Source organism: Pongo pygmaeus, chromosome 6 (genome assembly GCF_028885625.2).
Source record: "Pongo pygmaeus isolate AG05252 chromosome 6, NHGRI_mPonPyg2-v2.0_pri, whole genome shotgun sequence".
Classification (NCBI taxonomy): domain Eukaryota; kingdom Metazoa; phylum Chordata; class Mammalia; order Primates; family Hominidae; genus Pongo; species Pongo pygmaeus.
The window spans coordinates 141,104,233-141,125,579 of NC_072379.2; the positions used below are offsets into that span (position 1 = coordinate 141,104,233).

General features: G+C 35.5%; 1 protein-coding gene across 1 annotated transcript in view; it reads left to right on the forward strand.

Moving 5' to 3' along the window:
* Positions 1 to 21,347, forward strand: part of MGAM2 (maltase-glucoamylase 2 (putative)) — a 109,988-nt gene that overhangs the window by 2,793 nt on the left and 85,848 nt on the right. Inside the window, exons 2-7 of the mRNA XM_054493932.1 lie at positions 2,286 to 2,391; positions 5,735 to 5,814; positions 16,354 to 16,477; positions 16,929 to 17,038; positions 17,342 to 17,496; positions 19,562 to 19,733. Of these exons, the coding sequence (XP_054349907.1) occupies positions 2,286 to 2,391; positions 5,735 to 5,814; positions 16,354 to 16,477; positions 16,929 to 17,038; positions 17,342 to 17,496; positions 19,562 to 19,733 (747 nt within the window). The remainder of the gene's footprint in view (positions 1 to 2,285; positions 2,392 to 5,734; positions 5,815 to 16,353; positions 16,478 to 16,928; positions 17,039 to 17,341; positions 17,497 to 19,561; positions 19,734 to 21,347) is intronic.

Below are 21,347 nucleotides of genomic sequence, written 5' to 3' on the forward strand. Positions count from 1 at the left end.
TAATGCAAGACAATAAAAGATAATTGGTGGAATGAAATTTTTGAGAAATTCAACAGCTGTGAGATCTAGATAACAGATGCAAGGATTATTCTTAAACAAGAAGAGGAAAAACTGTTTCATTGAGAATAAAGGGGGAAAAATAAGAATTTACCTAGATGTGAATAACCTTTGTGGAAAAGCTTGAGTTGAGAAGCAGAGAGAGAGAATAGTTTCTGCAAAATCAATATTTTTTGTGTGATATCACAGATGATATTGCATGAGAATAAGAGTGTAGGTAACAGAGTCAGGCCTGAAAAGAAGGATAGAAGGAACAATTTTTTAAATTACTGCTGTGAGGACAGCCATGGTGGCTCATGTCTGTGATCCCAGCACTTTGGGAGGCCAAGGTGGATGGATCACTTCAGGTCAGGAGTTCGAGACCAGCCTGGCCAACATGGTGAAATCCTATCTCTACTAAAAATACAAAAAGTTAGCCAGATGTAGTGGCATGCACCTGTAGTCCCAGCTACTCAGGAAGCTGAGGCAGGATAATCCCTGGAACCTGGGAGGTGGAGGTTGCAGCGAGTTGAGATTGTGCCACTGCACTCCAGGGTGAGACTCCGTCTCCAAAAAAATAAAATAAAATAAAAATAAAATTACTGCTGTGAAAAGTGAGAGGCACTGTCAAGATCATCAGTCGGCTCGCAGGCCCAGTTTATTTAGGAGATTATGAGACTCAGTGGCATCTCCCTTGAGCTAGGTGTGGCAGCACAGAAGGCAGATATTTGAATGGATAGTTTCATCCTGCAGATTCTGTTAGCAGATAGGGAGCAAGGAAGATGGGAGCAATGGCAAGTTAAATAATCAATACTGAGGCCTAGGTCAGTTAGGGTTAACAGCTAGGAAGGGCTAAGAGATTAAAAGGAAATGGAAAGATAACAGCAGCCTTGATGTGATAAGATACTTTTTTAAAATAAAGTAAGGCAGGCTGGGTGTGGTAGCTCATGCCTGTAATCCCAGCATTTTGGGAGGCCAAGGTGGGCAGATCACCTAAGATCAGGAGTTCAAGACCAGCCTGACCAACATGAAGAAATCTTGTCTCTACTAAAAATACAAAATTAGCAGGGCATGGTGATGCATGCCTGTAATCCCAGCTACTCGGGAGGCTGAGGCAGGAGAATTGCGTGAACCCAGGAGGCGGAGGTTTCGGTGAGCCGAGATCATGCCATTGCACTCCAGCCTGGACAAGAAGAGCGAAACTCCATCTCAAAATATATAAATAAATAAATAAATAAATAAATAAAATAAAGTAAGACAATGAGACAGTAAAAGGACATTGCTTATTTGCATATGGATTTACAATTTCAAAAGTGGAACAGTTCTGGGGATGATAAATTCCAGGGGCTAGCTAACATTTGAGGATGATGGAGATGGACTGGTGAAGAAGGTATTGCAGCTGAGGGCTGTCATGGATCTTTGAGACATGTAATAATGTTAGATTTACTATAATTAGAGCAGAAAAATGAGAACATATCCAGTGTCTGATCTCATTTTTGTAGATGAAGAAATACAGGTCCAAAGAGGTAAATAGCCCATCTGTTAGTAAGAAAATCAGGACAAGAATTCAAGCCCTTTGATTCCTAGTTCAGTACATCCTCCAATATAGAAAATATTTTAAATCTTGGGTCAATAAATGATCTTCGGGGTTACTGGGAGCCACCAAATTTATGTGAGTTGTTTGCTGTGAACATCCCAGCAAGCCTTATGCTGGGTATCAGGATCACTTTTGTTACCAGATCCTTGAGAGTGTCACTGACGTTTAAACAGTCTAAACAGTGACTTCAGCATCATGCCCAGGGCAGTTGAAAGAAGAAGACTTGGATTCCAGTTTTGCTACTTTCTCTCTCCCTGAGCATACCTTCCTGTCTACTACATTAGGTGGATGTGAAGATCAAAGTGACATCTAAAGGGTTTTGTGAGCTACCTCAGCCCCTCATCTCTCTTCTGTGTGTTATTCCACAACATTTTCCCTTCAGTTCTTCATGTCTGATATATTTTTCCTTGGACAATCCTCAATTCCTCTACATGCAAAAAAGGCAAGAGCTCTACAGGTGTTGGATGTAAAGCTAGAGTTAATTAGGGACACTGATAAGTGGAAACAAATATTCTTTAGATTATTTAAAGAGGATGCTGATAATCAAGGTCATCTTGCAAACAATTCCACGTTTGGATACAATGATTATGTATCCTCTTAGATTGGTGGGGCCTTGTGATTTGTTTTAACCCAATTATCTCTGTCTATCTAGATGGCGAGGAAGCTCAGTGTATTGGAAGTACTTCTGATCATCTTCTGCTTAATTGTGGTGACCATAGATATCCTCTTGCTGCTTCTTGTGTTGGAGGAAACTTCAGGTAAAGGAGATGCTTGTAGGTTGGAAGGCTGGGTAAAGGAAGTCCCCTCTAAATGCCAAAGAGATTATTTTATTCTTTTACTTTTCAATATGCCACTACATTGCAGTATTCAAAATTCACATCCATGATTAGTTTAAGTTCAACTCCAAAAGATAAGTGTTCTTTTTCTGCACTGAAACCCTGAATGTTAGTGATGTTCAGGGTCTCACAAGCCCCATTTGGTGCAATTTTAACAAGATGCAAAATTAGGCTCACCAGATGCCTGCTCTTCAACCCAGAGTCATGAAGTCGTACTGCCTTCAATGAGAAAGGACTGTTAAGGTAACAGTGCCCAGCCCCATTATATTATGGAAAAGGAAACTAAGGTTACAGGGAGGTGGTGGGATGATTAAGTTGGCCTGGTTATACCAACATACATAGCTATAGTTTCTTCATAGGTGCCTTTGAAACTGTTCTGTCTGTCTGTCTGTCTCTCTGTCTCAGGCACCCAGAAGCATCAGACAGAATGCCTTCTCTTTCATGCACATATTATACTTTAAATAATAAAATGTGTGTAATTCAAAAATGTATTTTCAGTTAAAGCTGAATTTGGGCTTTGTTCTGCTTGACAAGCTCACTTTACAGATGTGAATTGAGCCTACAGTGAAAAGAAGCTGTCCTGATGGTAGAACCCTACCTGCTCCATCTCTTTTCACCTCTCTGCACAGTAAACATTAAGACACTTTCTAGGAACTGTTACAACTTTGAAAGATGATCTGAAAACCATTGATATAAGCCATTTTGAGTGTATTCCTACTTCTCCCCTCTAAAACATTTTTTGGGTAACAAGTCTCCTGAGATTGCTGTCCAGTGTATATGAATAATTGGTTTATTTTATTTGATATAAAACTAGATCTTCACACCTACATTCACCCTAAACCACATTCTGATTTATGCAGAATATTCCTGCTTTTAACTGTCTTACATACTGAACTTTTCTCTGGTTTTCTTTTTTTTTGAAGATGTGTTTCCATGGGTTGAAAGGTGGGCTTTAAAATCAATTTGTTTTTATTGTGGTAAGAAGAGAACAAAGCATCTACCCTCTTACTGGATTTTTAAGAGTATAATACAGTATTGTTATCTATTGAAACAATGTTGTACATCAGATTTCTGGAACTTATTCATCTTGCATAACTGAAATGTTATACATGGGGATTAGCAACTCCGCATTCCCTGTTCCCCCTAACTCCTGACAACTACCGTTCTCTTCTTTGCTTCTATGAGTTTATTTTAAATAATTTATGTAAGTGGACTCCCAGAGTATTTATCCTTTTGTGACTGGCTTAATTCATTTTGCATAATGTCCTCAAGGTTCATCCATGTTGTTGCATATTGCAGGAATCCAGTTTTAAGACAATTTTTTATTGAAATATATACATATGTACACAAAGAAATGTACAGCCATAAAGATAGTGATAGTGAATATATTTGGGGGCTTTGTTTTGAATCAAAATGAAAGCACTAAAGGGCACCTGCTAATACCCACGGTAACTGTTTCCTCCAAATTCTGATGAAATTCTGGATTTTAGATGGTTCATGGAGTCCATGAACCAGTCCTACTACTGCTGTTGTTATGGGGAGAAGATTCCTAAAAGTTGATAAAGCCTAAAGCAAGAATAGCCAATGTTGAGTGAAGATGTATATTTCCAATGGGGCCAATAATGTCTTCCTGATATGTAGCCTGAGCCATCTGGTGTCTTTAAGCAGCTGTGCCTATAAATAAGAGACTAAAGAAAAAACAGTAAGAAAAAAAGACTTTCCCAGCTGTTTATTCAGGGCTTCCCTGGTAACAAAAAAAAATAATAATGTTGGATCCCTACCTGACAACATATATAAACATTAACTCAAAATTGATCAAAGACCTAAATATAAGAGCTAAAACTATAAAACTCTAAGAAAATGTAAATAAAAATGTCTGTGACCTTGGATTAGATAATAGTTTCTTAGATGACACCCAAAGCACAGCAACCAAAGAAAAAAATAGGCAAATTGGACTTCATCAAAATTGAAAAAAACTTTGTGCTTTGCAGCACACTTTGAAGAAAACTATCAAGAGTGTGAAAAACAATCCACAGATTCAGGGAACATATCTGCAGATGATGTATCCGATGTTGGGCCCTTATCAGATACATCATTTGCAAATATATTTCTTTTTACATCCTAAGATAATACATTGGAATATAAGAGAATATATTCTCTTAGGATGTATAAAGAAATACTACAAATCCAAATTTTTTAAAAAAAGTTTTCTAAATGAGTAAAACATTTAAATAGACATTTCTCCCAAGGAAATCTATAAATGGCCACTAAACCCATGAAAGTATATTCAACATCATTGGTTATTTGGGAAGCACAAGTCAAAACAATAACATATCACTTTCATACCCACTATGATGACTATAATTAAAAACAGATAAAAACAAGTGTTGTTGAGGTTACAGAGAAACTGGCTTCTACATGGCTAAAATGGTGTGGTTACTTTGGAAAACTTTGCCAGTTCCTTGAAAAGATACAGATAGAGTTAATCACATGACCTAACAATTCCACTTCTAGGTATATAACCAAGAAAACTGAAAACATGGCTCACAGAGAAACTTACGCGAATGCTTATAGCAGGATTATGTATAACGGTCAAAAAGTAGAAACAACCCAAATGTACATGAACCGATGAATAGATAAACAAAATGTGGTATATCCACACACAAAAAATGTGATTCAGCCATTAAAAGCAATGAAGCACTGATACATACTACAACATGGATTAACCTGCAAAACCTTACGCCAAGTGAAGGGAGCCAGGCAAAAAAGGCCACACATTTTATGATTCTTTTTATAGGAAATGTTCAGAATAGGCAAATCCATAGTGATAGAAAATAGATGAGTGTGTGCCAGGGATTGGGAGAACAAGGGAATAGAAAATAACTGCTAATGTGTATGTTATTTCTTTTTGGAGTGATGAAATTGTTCTGGAATTCAACAGTGGTCATAGGTTGTACAACTTCATAACTAAAAACTGTTGACATATACTTTCAGAGGATGAATTTTGTGGTATATAAATTGTATCTGTTTAAAAAGCAAACAAAGTAGAAATAAATGTGTTTAACCTTGGAGAAGTGTTAAACATCATATGCAAATATAGATACCAGCTTGGAGAAGTGTTAAACATTGTATGCAAATGTAGATACCAGCTACCGGTGATCTGTTGTGTGGAGAATTGGCCAAAAGTCTGTAACTTTGCTGGCTTCCTTCCTGGAGCTGTGATTACACTACACATTTTCAACTTTATCCTCTAATTCCTATGCAGATACTTCATTTACTCCAGAGTGCCCAGAGATTCCCCAATCGGAAAGGATAGACTGCACACCTGACCAGGAGGTGACCGAGGTCAGAGAAATAAGGTCCCTTTTGGTGGCCTACGGGGTGTTATGGAAAAGAAATGAATATGTGAAGGGGGGAAAGGGCAGGGGTGGCATGGCTTCTGGGCCTCTGATTTGTTTGGATTTCTTTCTTTCTTACCTTATTGAAATAACAATATTAAGATCGTGAGGGAAGCAGAGTTGAGAAAAAGGAAGAGTAGGAAAAGCTAACAAGAATGTTAATCTGTGGATTATAAAGTCCAAGGTGGAGGGGGTTTACAGGTGTTACTAAATGTACCTTAGGTGTGATTCCAAGGATTATGGTAGAAAGATTAAATGTTTGTGGGCTAGACTGTGTATTCTTTGAGAATAGAGGCCATTAAGCACATGCAAATAGGGAAATCCATAGTGATAGAAAATAGATTAGCATTTACCTGAGTCACTGGCTGAGTCACTTACGGAACTCAGGCAACTTGTTACAACAAGAGGCCTCTGGATTATGTTATTAGCAATAGAGGTCCCAATGAATATGTGCTAAAGAACACAGGTTTTCTCCCTGAGTAGCTTCCATAAAATATCAGCTATTTGATCCCTGATTAGTTGTGACTTAGGACTTTCTCATAAAGGTTGTATGTATTTACATATTTAAATTTTACTTCTTTGTCCCATATTCTAAATTCTGTATCTTCTTGAGATATTAATAAGGACAGTATTGAATTTTAGGTTAAATTTTAAACAATATTGATATTTTGATAGTTTTCAATCTTCCTGTTATAAAAACATAGAAAGTATCTCCATTTCAGTTCTTTTCATACATACATATATTTCTTTCTTTTCTTTTTTTTTGAGACAGAGTCTCACTTTGTTGCCAGGCTGGAGTACAGTGGCGCAGATCTTGGCTCACTGCAACCTCTGCCTCCCAGGTTCAAGCAATTCTTGTGCCTCAGCCTCCCGAGTAGCTGGGATTACAGGTGCCAGCCACCACACCCAGCTAAATTTTGTATTTTTAGTAGAGGCAGGGTTTCACTGTGATGGCCAGGGGGCCTCGAACTCCTGACCCCAGGTGATCCACCTGCCTCGGCCTCCCAAAATGCTGGGCTTACAGGTGTGAGCCACCGTACCCGGCCCATATATACATATATTTATTTCTTAACTGAGTTTTTTGTTTCTCTTATATGTTTTACTGCATGTGAATTATGATGTTTTCGCTACGTATTTCACATCCTTTGTTTCTACTGTAAATATAATCCATTATATTTTGTAAGTTGTGCTTCTTTTATTATAATGCTTCTTTTCTTACTATTATTTTATTTTTATATTTATTATTTTTACTTTATATTATGTTTATACAGTATATTTATATTCTATTTATTATATAATTGATCAAGTTAAATCTCCTATTGTTTATAAAAAATGTTTTGTAGTCCCTTCTCTGGATATTAAGTATAGAATTATAGGAAAATAAGGATAATTTTTCTTTCTATTAATATTATCTTGTACATTCATGTCTAATCGTATTGTCTATTTCTACCAGAGTAATATAATTAAAGTGATGATGGTTGCCAACCTTTATTTTATGCTTGACTTTAATGGAAATTCGTGGGCAAATTGTCAAGCACAAAGTTAGCTATTGGCTTAAGAGAATTGTTTTATTGATATATGTTAGGAACCATCTTCATATTCTTATTTTAACTTTTTTTCAAAAGAAATGGAAAATGGATTTTTTCCAACAATTTAGTATTGAACTTTTCAAACAAGTTTACAATAATACCCATTACCTACCACTTAAATTTCACCTTAATATTTTACTTTGCTTTCTCATATTTATCACTTATCCCACACTTCATTCATCTATTAATCTATCTGATTTCTATGCATTTGAAAGTAAGTTCTAGAAACCAGTTCACTTTTTCATAAATTTCTCACCATGTATATTATTAGCTACAGTCCAAAGTTTGATTATAGTTATTTATCTTCAGATATTACACTTATATACAATGCAAATACAAAGAGTTGTTATTAATACATTTTGCACAATTCTTTGGCACACATTTGTTGAATTATGGCAAATGACTACACATGTGTAAGCCAAACCATTCTATACCCAAAGATACAGAATGTTACCATCACTACAGAAAGTTATCTTATGACATTTCCCAATAGTTATTCCGACTTGTACCCCTTAACAGGTAATCACTGATATGATTTATCTCCACCTTAGTTTAGTTTTGCTTGTTGCAGAACTTCATATGAATGGAATCATACAGTGTAGTGTAGAGCCTCTTTCATTCAGCACATTTTTGAGATTCATCTTTATTGTTGCAAATATTAGATAATTCTTGCTACCACTGAGTGATATTCCATTATATGAGTATGCCATAGTTTAACCATTCTTCCCTTGGCATATAGTAGGATGTTGTCCACTTCATCCATATTTTCAAATTTATAAACTTCAAGTTCTATTAAATTTTTTTGTTGTTGTTGTTGGACGGAATCTCACTCTGTTGCCAGACTGGAGTGCACTGGGGCGATCTCGGCTCACTGCAACCTCCGCCTCCCTGGTTCAAGCAATTCTTCTGCCTCAGCCTTCAGAGTAGCTGGGACTACAGGCATGCATCACCATGCCTGGCTAATTTTTGTATCTTTAGTAGTGACAGGGTTTCACCATATTGGCCAGGATGGTCTCTTGACCTTATGATCCACCCCCTTCAGCCTCCCAATGTGCTGGAATTACAGGGGTGAGCCACCGCTCCCGACCTCAAAATTATTTTTATGAGATTTAGCCTATTGGTAGGTATAGTTATATATATATATATTTTTTGCTGTATCCACCCTACTCTTATAGGCATTTGTGAGTTTTCATCTAGAAATTTTTTTTTGAATCGTGCTGCTATGAACAGCACGATTCAAAAAAATTTGCATCAAATTTTTGGGTATCTTCGGGTGAACAGTTGGAATAATTTTTATTGGCTCTATACCTAAGGATGGAACTTTCAGTCTGTAGGATATGTACATGTTTAACTTTAGCTGACATTGCAAAATCATTTTTCAAAGTATTTGTATCAATTTGCATTTCTTTTAGTAGTATAGGAGTTCATTTGCTCTACATCCTAGTCAACGCTTGGTGTTTTCTCCTTTTTCAATTTAACCACTCTATGGTTTTAATTTTCATTTTTCTCATGACTAATAAGGTTAAATATCTTCAGAAATGCTTATTGGCTAGTCGGCAATCATATTTATGAAATGTCTTTTTAATTTTTTGCCTTTTTTTCTACTGAACTGTTCATCTTTTTCATTGCTTTGTAGTAATTTTTTATGTATTCTGGATACAAATCCTTTGTTAGGTATATATCTTAGTCTATGGTTTGTCTTTTAACTCTCTTAATGGAGACTGTTGATGACAAATAGTTCATAATTTTAAAATAGTTCACTTTATCACTTTTTCAATGGTTGGTTCATTTCATATTCTATTTAGTAATTCTTGCCTACTCCAAGGTCAGAAAAATATATTACTATCTTTCCCTTAAAAGCATTATTGTCCTATCTTTCAAATTTAGGTCTTTTATGAATATAGTACTGATTTTTGTATATGGTATCAGGTAAGAGTCTAGAAACTTTTTTTTTTTTTTTTTTTTTTTTTTGAGACGGAGTCTTGCTCTGTCCCCAGGCTGGAGTGCAGAGGTACGATCTCGGCTCACTGAAACCTCCACCTCCCAGGTTCAGGTGATTCTCACACCTCAGCTTCCTGAGTAGCTGGGATTACAGGCACCTGCTATCATGCCTGGCTAATTTTTTGCATTTTTAGTAGAGATGGGGTTTCACCATTTTGGTCAGGCTGGTCTCAAACTCCTGACCTAGTGATCTGCCCACCTCAGCCTCCCAAACTGCTGGGATTACAGGCGTGAGCCACTGCACCTGGCCCAGAAACATTTTTTTCTTGAATTTTTAATCGATCCATCACCACTTATTGAACTGAACATCTTTTTCCCTCTGCATTTTAGTGACACCTTTACTGTAAATTATGTCTTTATAGGTATGGATCTGCTTCTGGAATGTATTTGTTGAGTTATTAGTTTGTTCTTTTGCTAATACCGTACAGCCTTAATTACTATTGCTTTATGATAGGTCTTAATGTGTGGTTGTAGAAGTCCTCCAAATCATTCTTACTTTTCTTCAGAATTGCCTAGCTTATTCTTTGCCCTTTAGGTTTCTGAAAACATTTTAATTTTAATGTCTCTCATACTAGCCTGCCAGTTTTCTCACAAAACTTACTAGAAATTTTATTGTGATTGCATAAAATTTACAGGTTAAATTTGGGAAAATTACCATCTTTACAAGGGTGAATATTTCAATTCCTAAACATGGTATATATCTTTCTATGTACTGAGATTTTAGTTTTGAAATTTTTGATATAAAGCTTTTGCACATGGTTTTGCTACTTTTTTCCTATTTGATTCTATTCAAGTCTTATTCTTAAATTTTAATTTTCTGTTTCTCTGTTGTTGATATATAGATTTAAAATTGATTTTTGAATACTGATCTTGTAACCAGAAATCTTAAATTTACTTATTAATTGTCCTAGTTTGTAGACTCTTGTTTTTTTCTGATATGATAATGTTACCTGCAAATAATAACAGTTGGAAGTTTTTTCCAATGTGCATTCAATTTTCTTCCATGTCTTTTAACTCATAGGTTACAAGATTCTCTTTTCTTTCTAAATTGTCAATATAGTTTGAGACAGTTTATCTGAAAGGCAACATGCAGCTATAGTAGGTTTTAGAAAATGGAACTTCCTGGACACTGATTTTAACTAAACCTAATAAATAACACTACAATAAAATACTAATTATAGAAGAGGAATTCCCTGGTTTTGGAAGAAGTTGGTTACATGTCATTTACAGATTTTCAGCATCTATCAGAGACTCTGTTGAAGAAATCCCTGCATCAAATGGAGGTTGTACTAGACAATTTGGGGTCTGGGATATTGGTAATGGTTGAAAACTGAAGTAGGGATGTTAGAGCAGACCACTTACCTAAATGTTTATTGCTTTTTATAGAGGTCTGTGGACTTTGAAACAATTTATGACAATGAAACTGACCTTTTGAATTACACTGACCCCAGTTTCAGAGGGAGCAGAGCTACTTAATGTCTGCCTTAGGAAAATCAATTATCCACAGGCCACCCAGACCCACAAATTCTTTCTTCACTGATCCCTTCCAGCCTTTTTTGTTATCTGAAGACAATGAGACGGGAATGTCAATTAGATTTATGGAGAGTTAATAAGTACATTTAAAAAGATTGTATGGTTATAATAGAATTACTTTGTTTATAATAGGTATGAAGCACTGACTGGTTATATTTACATTGTGGCTTTTCAGGAAAATGACATCAGATGTTAGCATCTGAAATACTTGTCAGCACTATGCCTTTTTCAAATGAGTAGTGTTGTGACATATTCTTGATTTTGGTGTCACAATCCACACTGAACACAGTCCTTTAACAGGAAAGATTCAGACATTATAGTTATGTACAGAATAAAATGAGAAAGTATTAATGTTTCCTGTCTATCTCCAAACAACCCCCTCCAGAGTCACCCAGAATCAAATCAATGGCTTAGTGTATATCCTTCTCTTGATCTTTATAAGCTTTTGCATCTATATATTTATTTTGTTTTAACAAAAATTTGATTATACTATATATTTTTCCAACTTGCTTTTTAAATTTAAGGCATTTGAATTTACCACATTATATTTTTAAAATAGGTTGCTTCTGTTGAGATTACCATATGATTTTCTTTTGTCAGTGTTGTGAATTATGTTAAAATATTTCTTAATTTGGAACCATTTTCACTTTTGCTTAATGAGACCTATTTATATATTGTGTATTAATTCTTTTAATATATGAATGAATTCAAATTGCTAATATTTTATTGATGTTTTGCACATCTATGTTTTTTAAGTGAAATGGGCCTATATATTTTTGTTTACTTGCTTATTTGGACTGTCCTTTTTCACTTTGTTAGCAGAACTATTCTAGTTTCATAAAATGAATTAGGAAACTTTCCACCTTTTTCTATATTCTGAAAATACAGTATGTATAATATGAGGATATTTTATTCCTCAAATCATTTGGGCAATTTTTTTTTTTAGGGAAAGATTCTTAACTATCTTTCACAATTTTTCATGGTTACTGGTCATTTCAGGTTTTCTATCTCTTCTTAGACAATTTTGATTATTTAAACTTTTACTGTGTAAAGATTTATTTAATTTAGAGTTTCATATTCATTGGCTAATATTTGTTACGAATAAGTTTTCTCATGATTCTTACTCATTCTTTATATCTGTTGTCATTTTTCATTTTTGTTTTAAGCCTTGTTTGTTTCCCTTTTTTGTCAAAATAAGACTTGATAAGGTATTTCTATTTCCTTGATCTTTCCAAAGAAACTCGTAGATTGATTCATTTGCCAGACTAATGACAAAACTTATCCTCACACTATAGTAATATCAGCGTGGAGTTATAACAGGAATTGACATATAAGCCATTTGAATATAATAAGTCCCAAAATGCATATTCACATGCTTATACGTATGCACTTAAATTTAGTTTATAATATAAATGACACTGCAAATCAGTGGTGGAAACAAGCTGGATTTGATTAATGGTGGTATCTGTCTTCCTGTCCTTGCTGACAACCCTGTGCCACTGGAATCTGGATGAATTCTTTAAACAGAACAGGCACTCAATGGATGTTTTGAATTGATGAATGTAGTTACTTGCTTCTTTATAATTACTGCTTTAGTTTTTATTATTTTACACAATTTTTGTGGGTGTATTTTGTACTTTTCTAGTGTCTTGGGTTGTATATTGAGTTGTTCATGATCCATGACATTTTATTTGCTTTTCTTTCCCTCATTTGTCTTCTCCTTTCTCTTTCTGGAGTCTTCTTAGTTGAGTGCTGCTATGTGAGTCTGTCAGTCACTTCACCTACTCTTTCTTTCATGTTTTCCATTTTTTTTTTAATATTATTTTCTGGGATAATTGAATTTGATTTTTAAAGTTTTTTTCATAACACTTCTCTTTTGTTGTTTTCTTTTGTAATTCGGTTTAAATATTAAGGAGCTTTAAATCTTGTTGTTCTAAATCTTAACATTACACATTCCTCATTTTCTTTTTAATGGAAGTGATATGGTTTGACCTTGTGTCCCCACCCAAATCTCACCTTGAATTTTAATACTCCCAGTGTGTCAAGGATGGGCCAGGGGGAGATAATTGAATCATGGGGCAGTTTCCCCCATACTGTTCTCATGGTAGTGAATAAGTCTCATGAGATCTGATGGTTTTATAAAGAGGAGTTCCCCTGCACAAGCTCTCTTGCCTGCCACCATGTAAGACATTCCTTTGTACTTCCTTCATCTTCCACCATGATTGTGAGGCCTCCCCAGCCGTGTGGAACTGTGAGTCCATTAAATGTCTTTCCTTTATAAATTACACAGTCTTGGGTATGTCTCTATTAGCAGCATGAGAACTGACTAAAACAGTAAATTGGTACCAAGTAGTGGGGTGCTGCTGTAAAGATACCTGAAAATGTGGAAGCGACTTCAGAATTGGGTAACAGGCTGAGGTTGGAACAGTTTGAAAGGCTCAGAAGAGGACAGGAAGATGTGGGAAAGTTTGGAACTTCCTTGAGACTTGTTGAATGGCTTTTCTCAGAGATGAGGAACTTGTTGGGAAATGGAATAAAGGTGACTCTTGCTATGTTTTAGCAAAGAGACTGGTGGCATTTTACCCCTGCCCTAGAGATCTGTGGAACCTTGAACTTGAGAGAGATGATTTAGGGTATCTGGCAGAAGAAATTTCTAAGCAGCAAAGTGTTCAAGAGGTAACTTGGGTGCTGTTAAAGGTGTTCAGCTTATGTATTCACAAAGATATGGTTTGGAATTGGAACTTATGTTTAAAAGGGAAGTGGAGTATAAAAGTTCAGAAAATTTGCAGCCTGATGATACAATAGAAAAGAAAAACCCATTTTCTGAGGAGAAATTCAAGCCAGCTGCAGAAATTTGCATAAGTAACAAGGAGTCAAATGTTAATTGCTGAGACAATGGGGAAAATGGCTTCAGGGGTCAGGGGTCTTCAGAGCACTCTCTCCCATCACAGGGCAGGAGGCCTAGGACAGAAAAATGGTTTCATGGGCCCAGCCCACGGTCTCCCCTGCACTGTGCAGCCTAGGGACTTGGTGTCCTGTGTCCCAGCAGCTCCAGGCATGGCTAAAAAGGGCCAAGGTACAGCTCAGGCTGTGGCTTCAGAATGTATAAGCCCCAAGTCTTGGCTGCTTCTTCATGGTGTTGAGCCTGTGGGTACGTAGAAGTCAAGAATCGAGGTATAGGAACCTCTACCTAGATTTCAGAGGACGTATGGAAATGACTGGATGGCCAGGCACAAGTTATCTGCATAGGTGGAGTCCTTATGGAGATCCTCTGCTAGGGCAGTGTGGAAGGGAAATGTGGGGTCAGAGCCCCGACACAGAGTCCCCACTGGGGCACAGCCTAGTGAAGTTAGGAGAAGAGGGCCACTGTCCTCCAGCCCCCAGAATGGTAGATCCACTGACGGCTTGCACTGCATGCCCGGAAAAGCCGCAGACACTCAATGCCAGCCCATGAAAGCAGCCGAGAGAGTGACTGTACCAGCAGAGCCACAGAGGCAGAGCTGCTCAAGGCTGTGGGAGCCCACCTCTCACATCAGTATGACCTGGATGTGAGACATGGAGTCAAAGGAGATTATTTCAGAGCTTTAGGATTTGACAGCCTCATTGGATTTCAGACTTGCATGGGGCCTGTAGCCCCTTCATTTTGACTAATTTCTCCCATTTGGAATGGGTATATTTACCCAACGCCTGTACCCCATTGTTCTAGGAAGTAACTAACTTGCTTTTGATTTTACAGGCTCATAGGCTGAAGGGACTTGCCTTGTCTCAGATAAGACTTTGGACTTGTACTTTTGGATTAATGCTGAAATGAGTTAAAACTTTAAGGGACTATTGGAAGGGCATGATTATGTTTTGAAACGTGAAGCCATGAGATTTGAGAGGGGCCAGGTGCAGAATGACATGGTTTGACTCTGCGTCCCCACCTAAATCTCACCTTGAATTGTAATTGAATTTCAATTGTAGTTGTAATTGTAATTGAAATTCAATTGTAGGCCAGGCGTGGTGGCTCATGCCTGTAATCCCAGCACTTTGGGAGGCTGAGGTGGGTGGATCACCTGAGGTCAGGAGTTCGAGACTAGCCTGGCCAACATGGTGAAACCTGTCTCTACTAAAAATACAAAATTAGCCAGGTGTGGTGGTGGGAGCCTGTAATCCTACCTACTTGGGAGGCTGAGGCAGTAGAATCACTGGAACCCAGGAGGCAGAGATTACAGTGAGCCGAGACCGCACCATTGCTCTCCAGACTGGGCAACAAGAACAAAACTCTGTCTCAAAAAAAAAGAAATTCAGTTGTAATTGAATTTCTCACCTGCCACATTGCATTTTATTTTGCTGTTTTATAAACAGATTTGTAATTTTTTTCTAAAAATCATTTCTGTCATTTCATGTAAATTTAGTTAGGTGAGGAAGGTGAATGCCAGTGTTTATTCTAACACAGTGGTCTCAGTTGCCATTTGTTTTATTTATCATAACAAAATAATTTTATGTAAATTAACCTGAAAATTATAAGACCTTTACAAAATAAATCTTGCTAAATAACACCAAAAGAATATTTATAATCAAACCACTCTGAGAAAGAACCACATGTGATTTGTTTTTGCCTTGGACATAGTAGACACATTGTGAATTTCTATGTTACCCTCTGTCCTAGTTTTATTTTAATCGTCTCTAGTTTTCTTAGCTTCACTTTGCTTACCTTTTGGAAATGCATTTCTTTTTTTGCTATATTGTTAGCCACTTGCATTACTCTTTCTCATGGGAAAGTCCAAACTTCTTGGACTGGCTTCCAGCCCACTCATGGTAAAAATACTATGTGATTTCCAGCTTCATTCTCATACTTAATGTTTTTGGCACAAGAAATGTGTGGTTTTTCTGAGTCTGTCATGCACTGCTGCTTTCTCCGCCAGGAACACTGTTCCTCTGTCTAACCTCCCCTGGTGCTTCATGATGGGACTTACCTTTCACTTACCTGGAAGCTCTCCCTACTCCACTCCAAGCCTACTAGGCTGGGTACAGTGACTGTGTGTTCCCTCAGCTCCTGGACACACTTGGTGGAGCCCTCATATCATCATACTGTATGTAATTGCTTTCCTAATTGTATGGATTTGCCACTAGACAGTAGTTTGCTGAAGGCACAAGCTATGTCTTATTTATCTGTATTATCAGTTTCATGTCTGGTAGATAATAAATACATATTGGACAGTTGGATAGATGCATGAATAAATAAAGAACAAATAAATTAATGAATGTAATTATAACCTATCTTAAATTCTCCTTGGAATAAAATGGGTTATAAATAAACAGACAGATAATACTTTCCTTCCCTCGGTTTATATACTGCTAACTCTGTGTCATTGTTACAGGATATCTGCAGATGGCAATATAAGTGCTGCTGGTCACCTGTGGTGGATGCCAATGTCCCTAGGTGCTTCTTCCCCTGGAACTGGGGCTATGAAGCCAGCAATGGCCATACAAATACAAGCACAGGTGAGCACTGCCCTGATGTTGCGCCTGGGAACAACTCCTTATGGCCCAGATACGTTAACTGAAAAATAAAATAAAAGCTAAAAGTCGGGCAGGCGTGGTGGCTCATGCCTGTAATCCCAGCACTTTGAGAGGCTGACGCGGGTGGATCACGAGGTCAGGAGTTCAAGACCAGCCTTACCAATGTGGTGAAACCCCGTCTCTACTAAAAATACAAAAATTAGCTGGGTGTGGTGGCGGCTGCCTGTAATCCCAGCTACTCGGGAGGCAGAGGCAGGAGAATCATTTGAACCTGGGAGGTGGAGGTTGCAGTGAGCCGAGATCACGCCTTGCACTCCAGCCTGGGCCGCAGGGCAAGACTCCGTCTCAAAACAAAAACAAAAACAAAACAAGACAAAACAAAACACTAAAAGTTAGTCTCCTTTTCTCTCTCCCCATATCTTGCCACCCCTAGGATTTACTGCCCAGTTGAAAAGGTTGCCATCACCATCTCTGTTTGGAAATGATGTTGCCACCACCCTTTTCACAGCTGAATATCAGACATCCAATCGGTTTCATTTTAAGGTTGGTTTGGGAGTGACTGCTAAATACATTTCTGAAGAAAGCAGTGTGCCCACATTGGGCTTGAAGTGTGGAGGCAGAAGGTACCTCTCTCCCTCTCTGCAGGAATCTCTGGATGGGATGGGCAGGCTAATTTTTATTTGATGGGGCACACGTAATTGGGTGATTTCACAAATCAGGAGCCACAATGTCAAGAATTAGAAGCTATTCTCATGGGGTGTCATTTGAGATGGAACGTCTTTTATAGCTCTGTCTACAAGGAATTGGTCTTATCTGCAGTTGTCCCTTCTGTTTTTCTTTTGACAGATCACTGACTTTAATAACATACGCTATGAAGTTTCCCATGAAAATATTAACCTGGTTGATGGGACTGCTGCTGCCTCCAATTTGAGCTATTACGTGGAGGTTACTGATAAACCTTTCAGCATCAAAATAATGAGGACAAGCAACAGAAGAGTCCTGTGAGCTTTTTAACCCTCTTGGTGCATCTTTGAACACACAGTTCTAATATTACTCATTCTGATTTACTGTGGGTGGGCGGTGAAATAAGTACAACTAGATAAAATGTTTGAGGATTAGAAAAATGTCCAAGAGTTTGCTGTAAAATAACAGTGTTAGCCTATCATGCTCGTAAAACAAAGAATACTAAAATGTTTGCTAAGTTATATAATTATATATAATTATATAATATATAATTTATATAATATATAATTTATATAATATATAATTATATAATATAATAATATAATTTATATAATATAATTATATAATATAATAATATAATTTATATAATATAATTATATAATATAATTATATAATTTATATAATATAATTATATAATATAATTATATAATTATATTTAAATTATAAAATTATAAAATTTCATAATTTAAAATTAAATTATAAAATTATAAAATTTCATAATTTAAAATTAAATTATAAAATTATAAAATTTCATAATTTAAAATTAAACTATAAAATTATAAAATTTCATAATTTAAAATTAAATTAAATTATAAAATTCAAATATAATTTAAAATATATAAAATATATAATTTAATTATATATTTGATATAATTTATATAATTTAATTAACTATATAATTTATATATTTAATATATAATTTAAAATTAAATTATAAAAATGCAGACTATAATTATTATTAAAATATAATAAAATATATTAATTATAATATAATTAATAATATTGATTAATATAATTAATATTAATATTAATAATAATATGTAATATATGATATATAATATATAATTATGTAATATATGATATATAATATATAATTATATAATATATGATATATTATATGTAATATAATTATATATAATATAATATGTAATTATATATTATATATAATTATATTACATATAATTATATAAATATATAAATATATAATATATTAAATCAAATATATAATATATAACATATGTATTTAATATACAAATATGTCATATTTATACATTAAATATATTTACATATAATATATGCATTATATTAAAAATATTTAACATATATTTAATATACATTAATTTATATTTATATTTAATTTATATTTTTATTTAATTATATTTAGTTTTAATTTAGTTTAATTATATTTAACTTATATTTAATATCTATTTAATATACATTAATTTATATTTAACATAAATATTTAATATATTTAATAAAAGTTAATTTATATTTAACATAAATATTTAATACATGTTAATATACATTAATATATTAAATATAAATATATAAATATATATTTTACATAAGATAATATATTTTTATTTATATAAAATATGTATATAAAATTTAATAATATATATTTATATATTTAAATATATAGTATATTTAATATGTTTATTTGTATAATAGATTTATACACAGAAATATACTTGTGGTTTACATATATTGTAAAATAGGAGATTTTATTGTTTTAAATTATTATTCATACTGGAACTCAAACTTCATTGTCTATCATTTTGAATTATTATTTACTGTGAATTTTACTATCAAACAGTGACCAACAGTTTGAGCTTAATTCACAAACTGTACTGGAGTAAATAGAAGTATTAGTGTCAGTAAAACCAGTATTCACATCTTGGTACCAGCAGATCAACAGTCAGCTGTGTTATATATCAGGCAAAATACCTATCCTCAACAGTATCAGTTTCCTTGTCCAAAAAAAGGGACTCAACATATCCACTTTTGCTAGGGGCAATGAGACTTTGTTTATAAAACACCCAGAGTGGTGCCTGGCATGTAGTAGATGCACATTAAATATGAAGTCAACTCTGCTCTCTTTCCCCAATTGTCCAGCCTGAGCTCCTGGCATCCTGGCACTAATGCTGTCTTCCTCTAGAATCAAAGAACCAGAGGTACCCTAGAAAGGCCTTCAAAGGTAGTATGAAAATTGCTAACGCCTGAAACAACAGGTCTAAGTGTATGTGGAAAGGAGAAGATAGCTTCCTGGCTGAGGAAAGAGTGTTTTTCGGTGATTCTTGCTCTACTTACCCCATGGCCCAGGTTGGACACGAGCATCGGGCCCCTCCAGTATGCCCAGCAGTACCTGCAACTGTCTTTCCGACTGCCCAGTTTCAACGTGTATGGGCTGGGAGAGCATGTGCACCAGCAGTACCGCCACAATATGACCTGGAAGACCTGGCCCATCTTCACCCGGGATGCTACCCCCACCGAGGTGAGGTGCCTTTCCTCCTGAGTATCGCCCACAGTAGGGGATATCCTCCTTCCTTTCCTAAAAGTAGCCTGCAGGAATACATCTATTTTACTTTGCTCATTTTAGATGTGTTAGTATTGAGGAATATTTGTTCTTGAGGCCTATAAATTCAGGAATATAGCAATATTAAAAATAAAAAAATTAAATTGGAAATTTTCTAGCAATTCGAAATGCAGCATTTTTTTAAACAAATTTCACTTTTAATGGGAAATACAATTTCATGATTATATTAGAACCTAGTATACTTCTGCCAAATTACTATGTCTTGGTTTAATAACTGAGGAAAGGAAGGCTTCAGTAGGAGCCATGCTCAGTAGAACTCGGTGGACTAAAAATGTCTCTTTTGACAGCTTTCATACTGTTCTAGGTGTTTGCTAGTGAAAGTATGTTTCAGAGACGTCAGCGTTGGCATCACCTGGGAGGTTGTTAAAAATGCAGAATCTCAGGCCATAGCCCAGACCCACTGGATCCAAATCTGCATTTTTACAAGATCCCCAGGCGACTCACATTCATATTAAAGTGGGAGAAAGACTGCTCTGGATTAGTGCCTCTCAGCTTATCTGGAGTGAAGGACTAGTTTCTTTAAAAAAAAAAAAATCCAGCATGGGCAATAATTTTGTAAAATACAATTAAAATATATTACTGAAAAAATGAAATACAAAAACCCAAAGACATACCAAAAAAGCCTAAATTTTCAGTTGAACAGACATAAAATATTACCCTTTTCAATTGCTATAAAATAATATCTAAACTTTGACTTTTGGTTTTTGTACTTCTCTTGTGGCTGACTGATAACAAAGGGTTTGAGGAAGTATTGTTTCATGGACAACGCTTTGAGTCACATAGGTTTGTAGAGCATGTCTTGAAGCCTCCATTGTGCTGATGATATTTCTTGGATCCGTGCAAGAGCTGCAAGTTGAAGTATGGTGCAAGGGAGAGAGCTGACATTTTGCAATTCATATTTGGCAGGAGATGAACAAAGCAAGTAGCACATTAACCTGTAGCCCAGCTACCAGCATCGGATGCAATGGAGGGAGTGAACTTGCTGAGCAGAGCAAAGACAAAAAAGCAATGGCCAACGCATGTAATAAATGTTTGGTCAAGGACCCTGGCAAATATTGAATACTATGAATCGTACTACGTTTGACTTTCTATAGCTGAGATTCCTAAATTGTATAGTCACAAATTTGATGTAATGCCTTCCATCCTTCCTGTTTTTCTTCCTTTCCTTTTTCTTTCCTTTCTCCCCTGCTTTTTTCTTTCTTTAAAATGTATTTTAAAAATTTTGTCTGTATGCTATCCAAGTGTGATGCCATTAGTTTTCCTGGCTATAATTTTACATCTAGCTGAGGCTTATTGATCTTCTCAATTTTGCAAATTATGTTGACCCTTTTTTTCCCTCTCCTGGTATTTACCATTATCAGTATTATTGCCTTATGCTTTGGCTAAGATGATAATACTGTCACACAGGGAACTTGTAAAACATTCTCCGTATTCTAATCTCAACTTATTTTATTCTTACAGCACTTAGAGTTACACACACACACACACACACACACACACAATCTCTTCTTA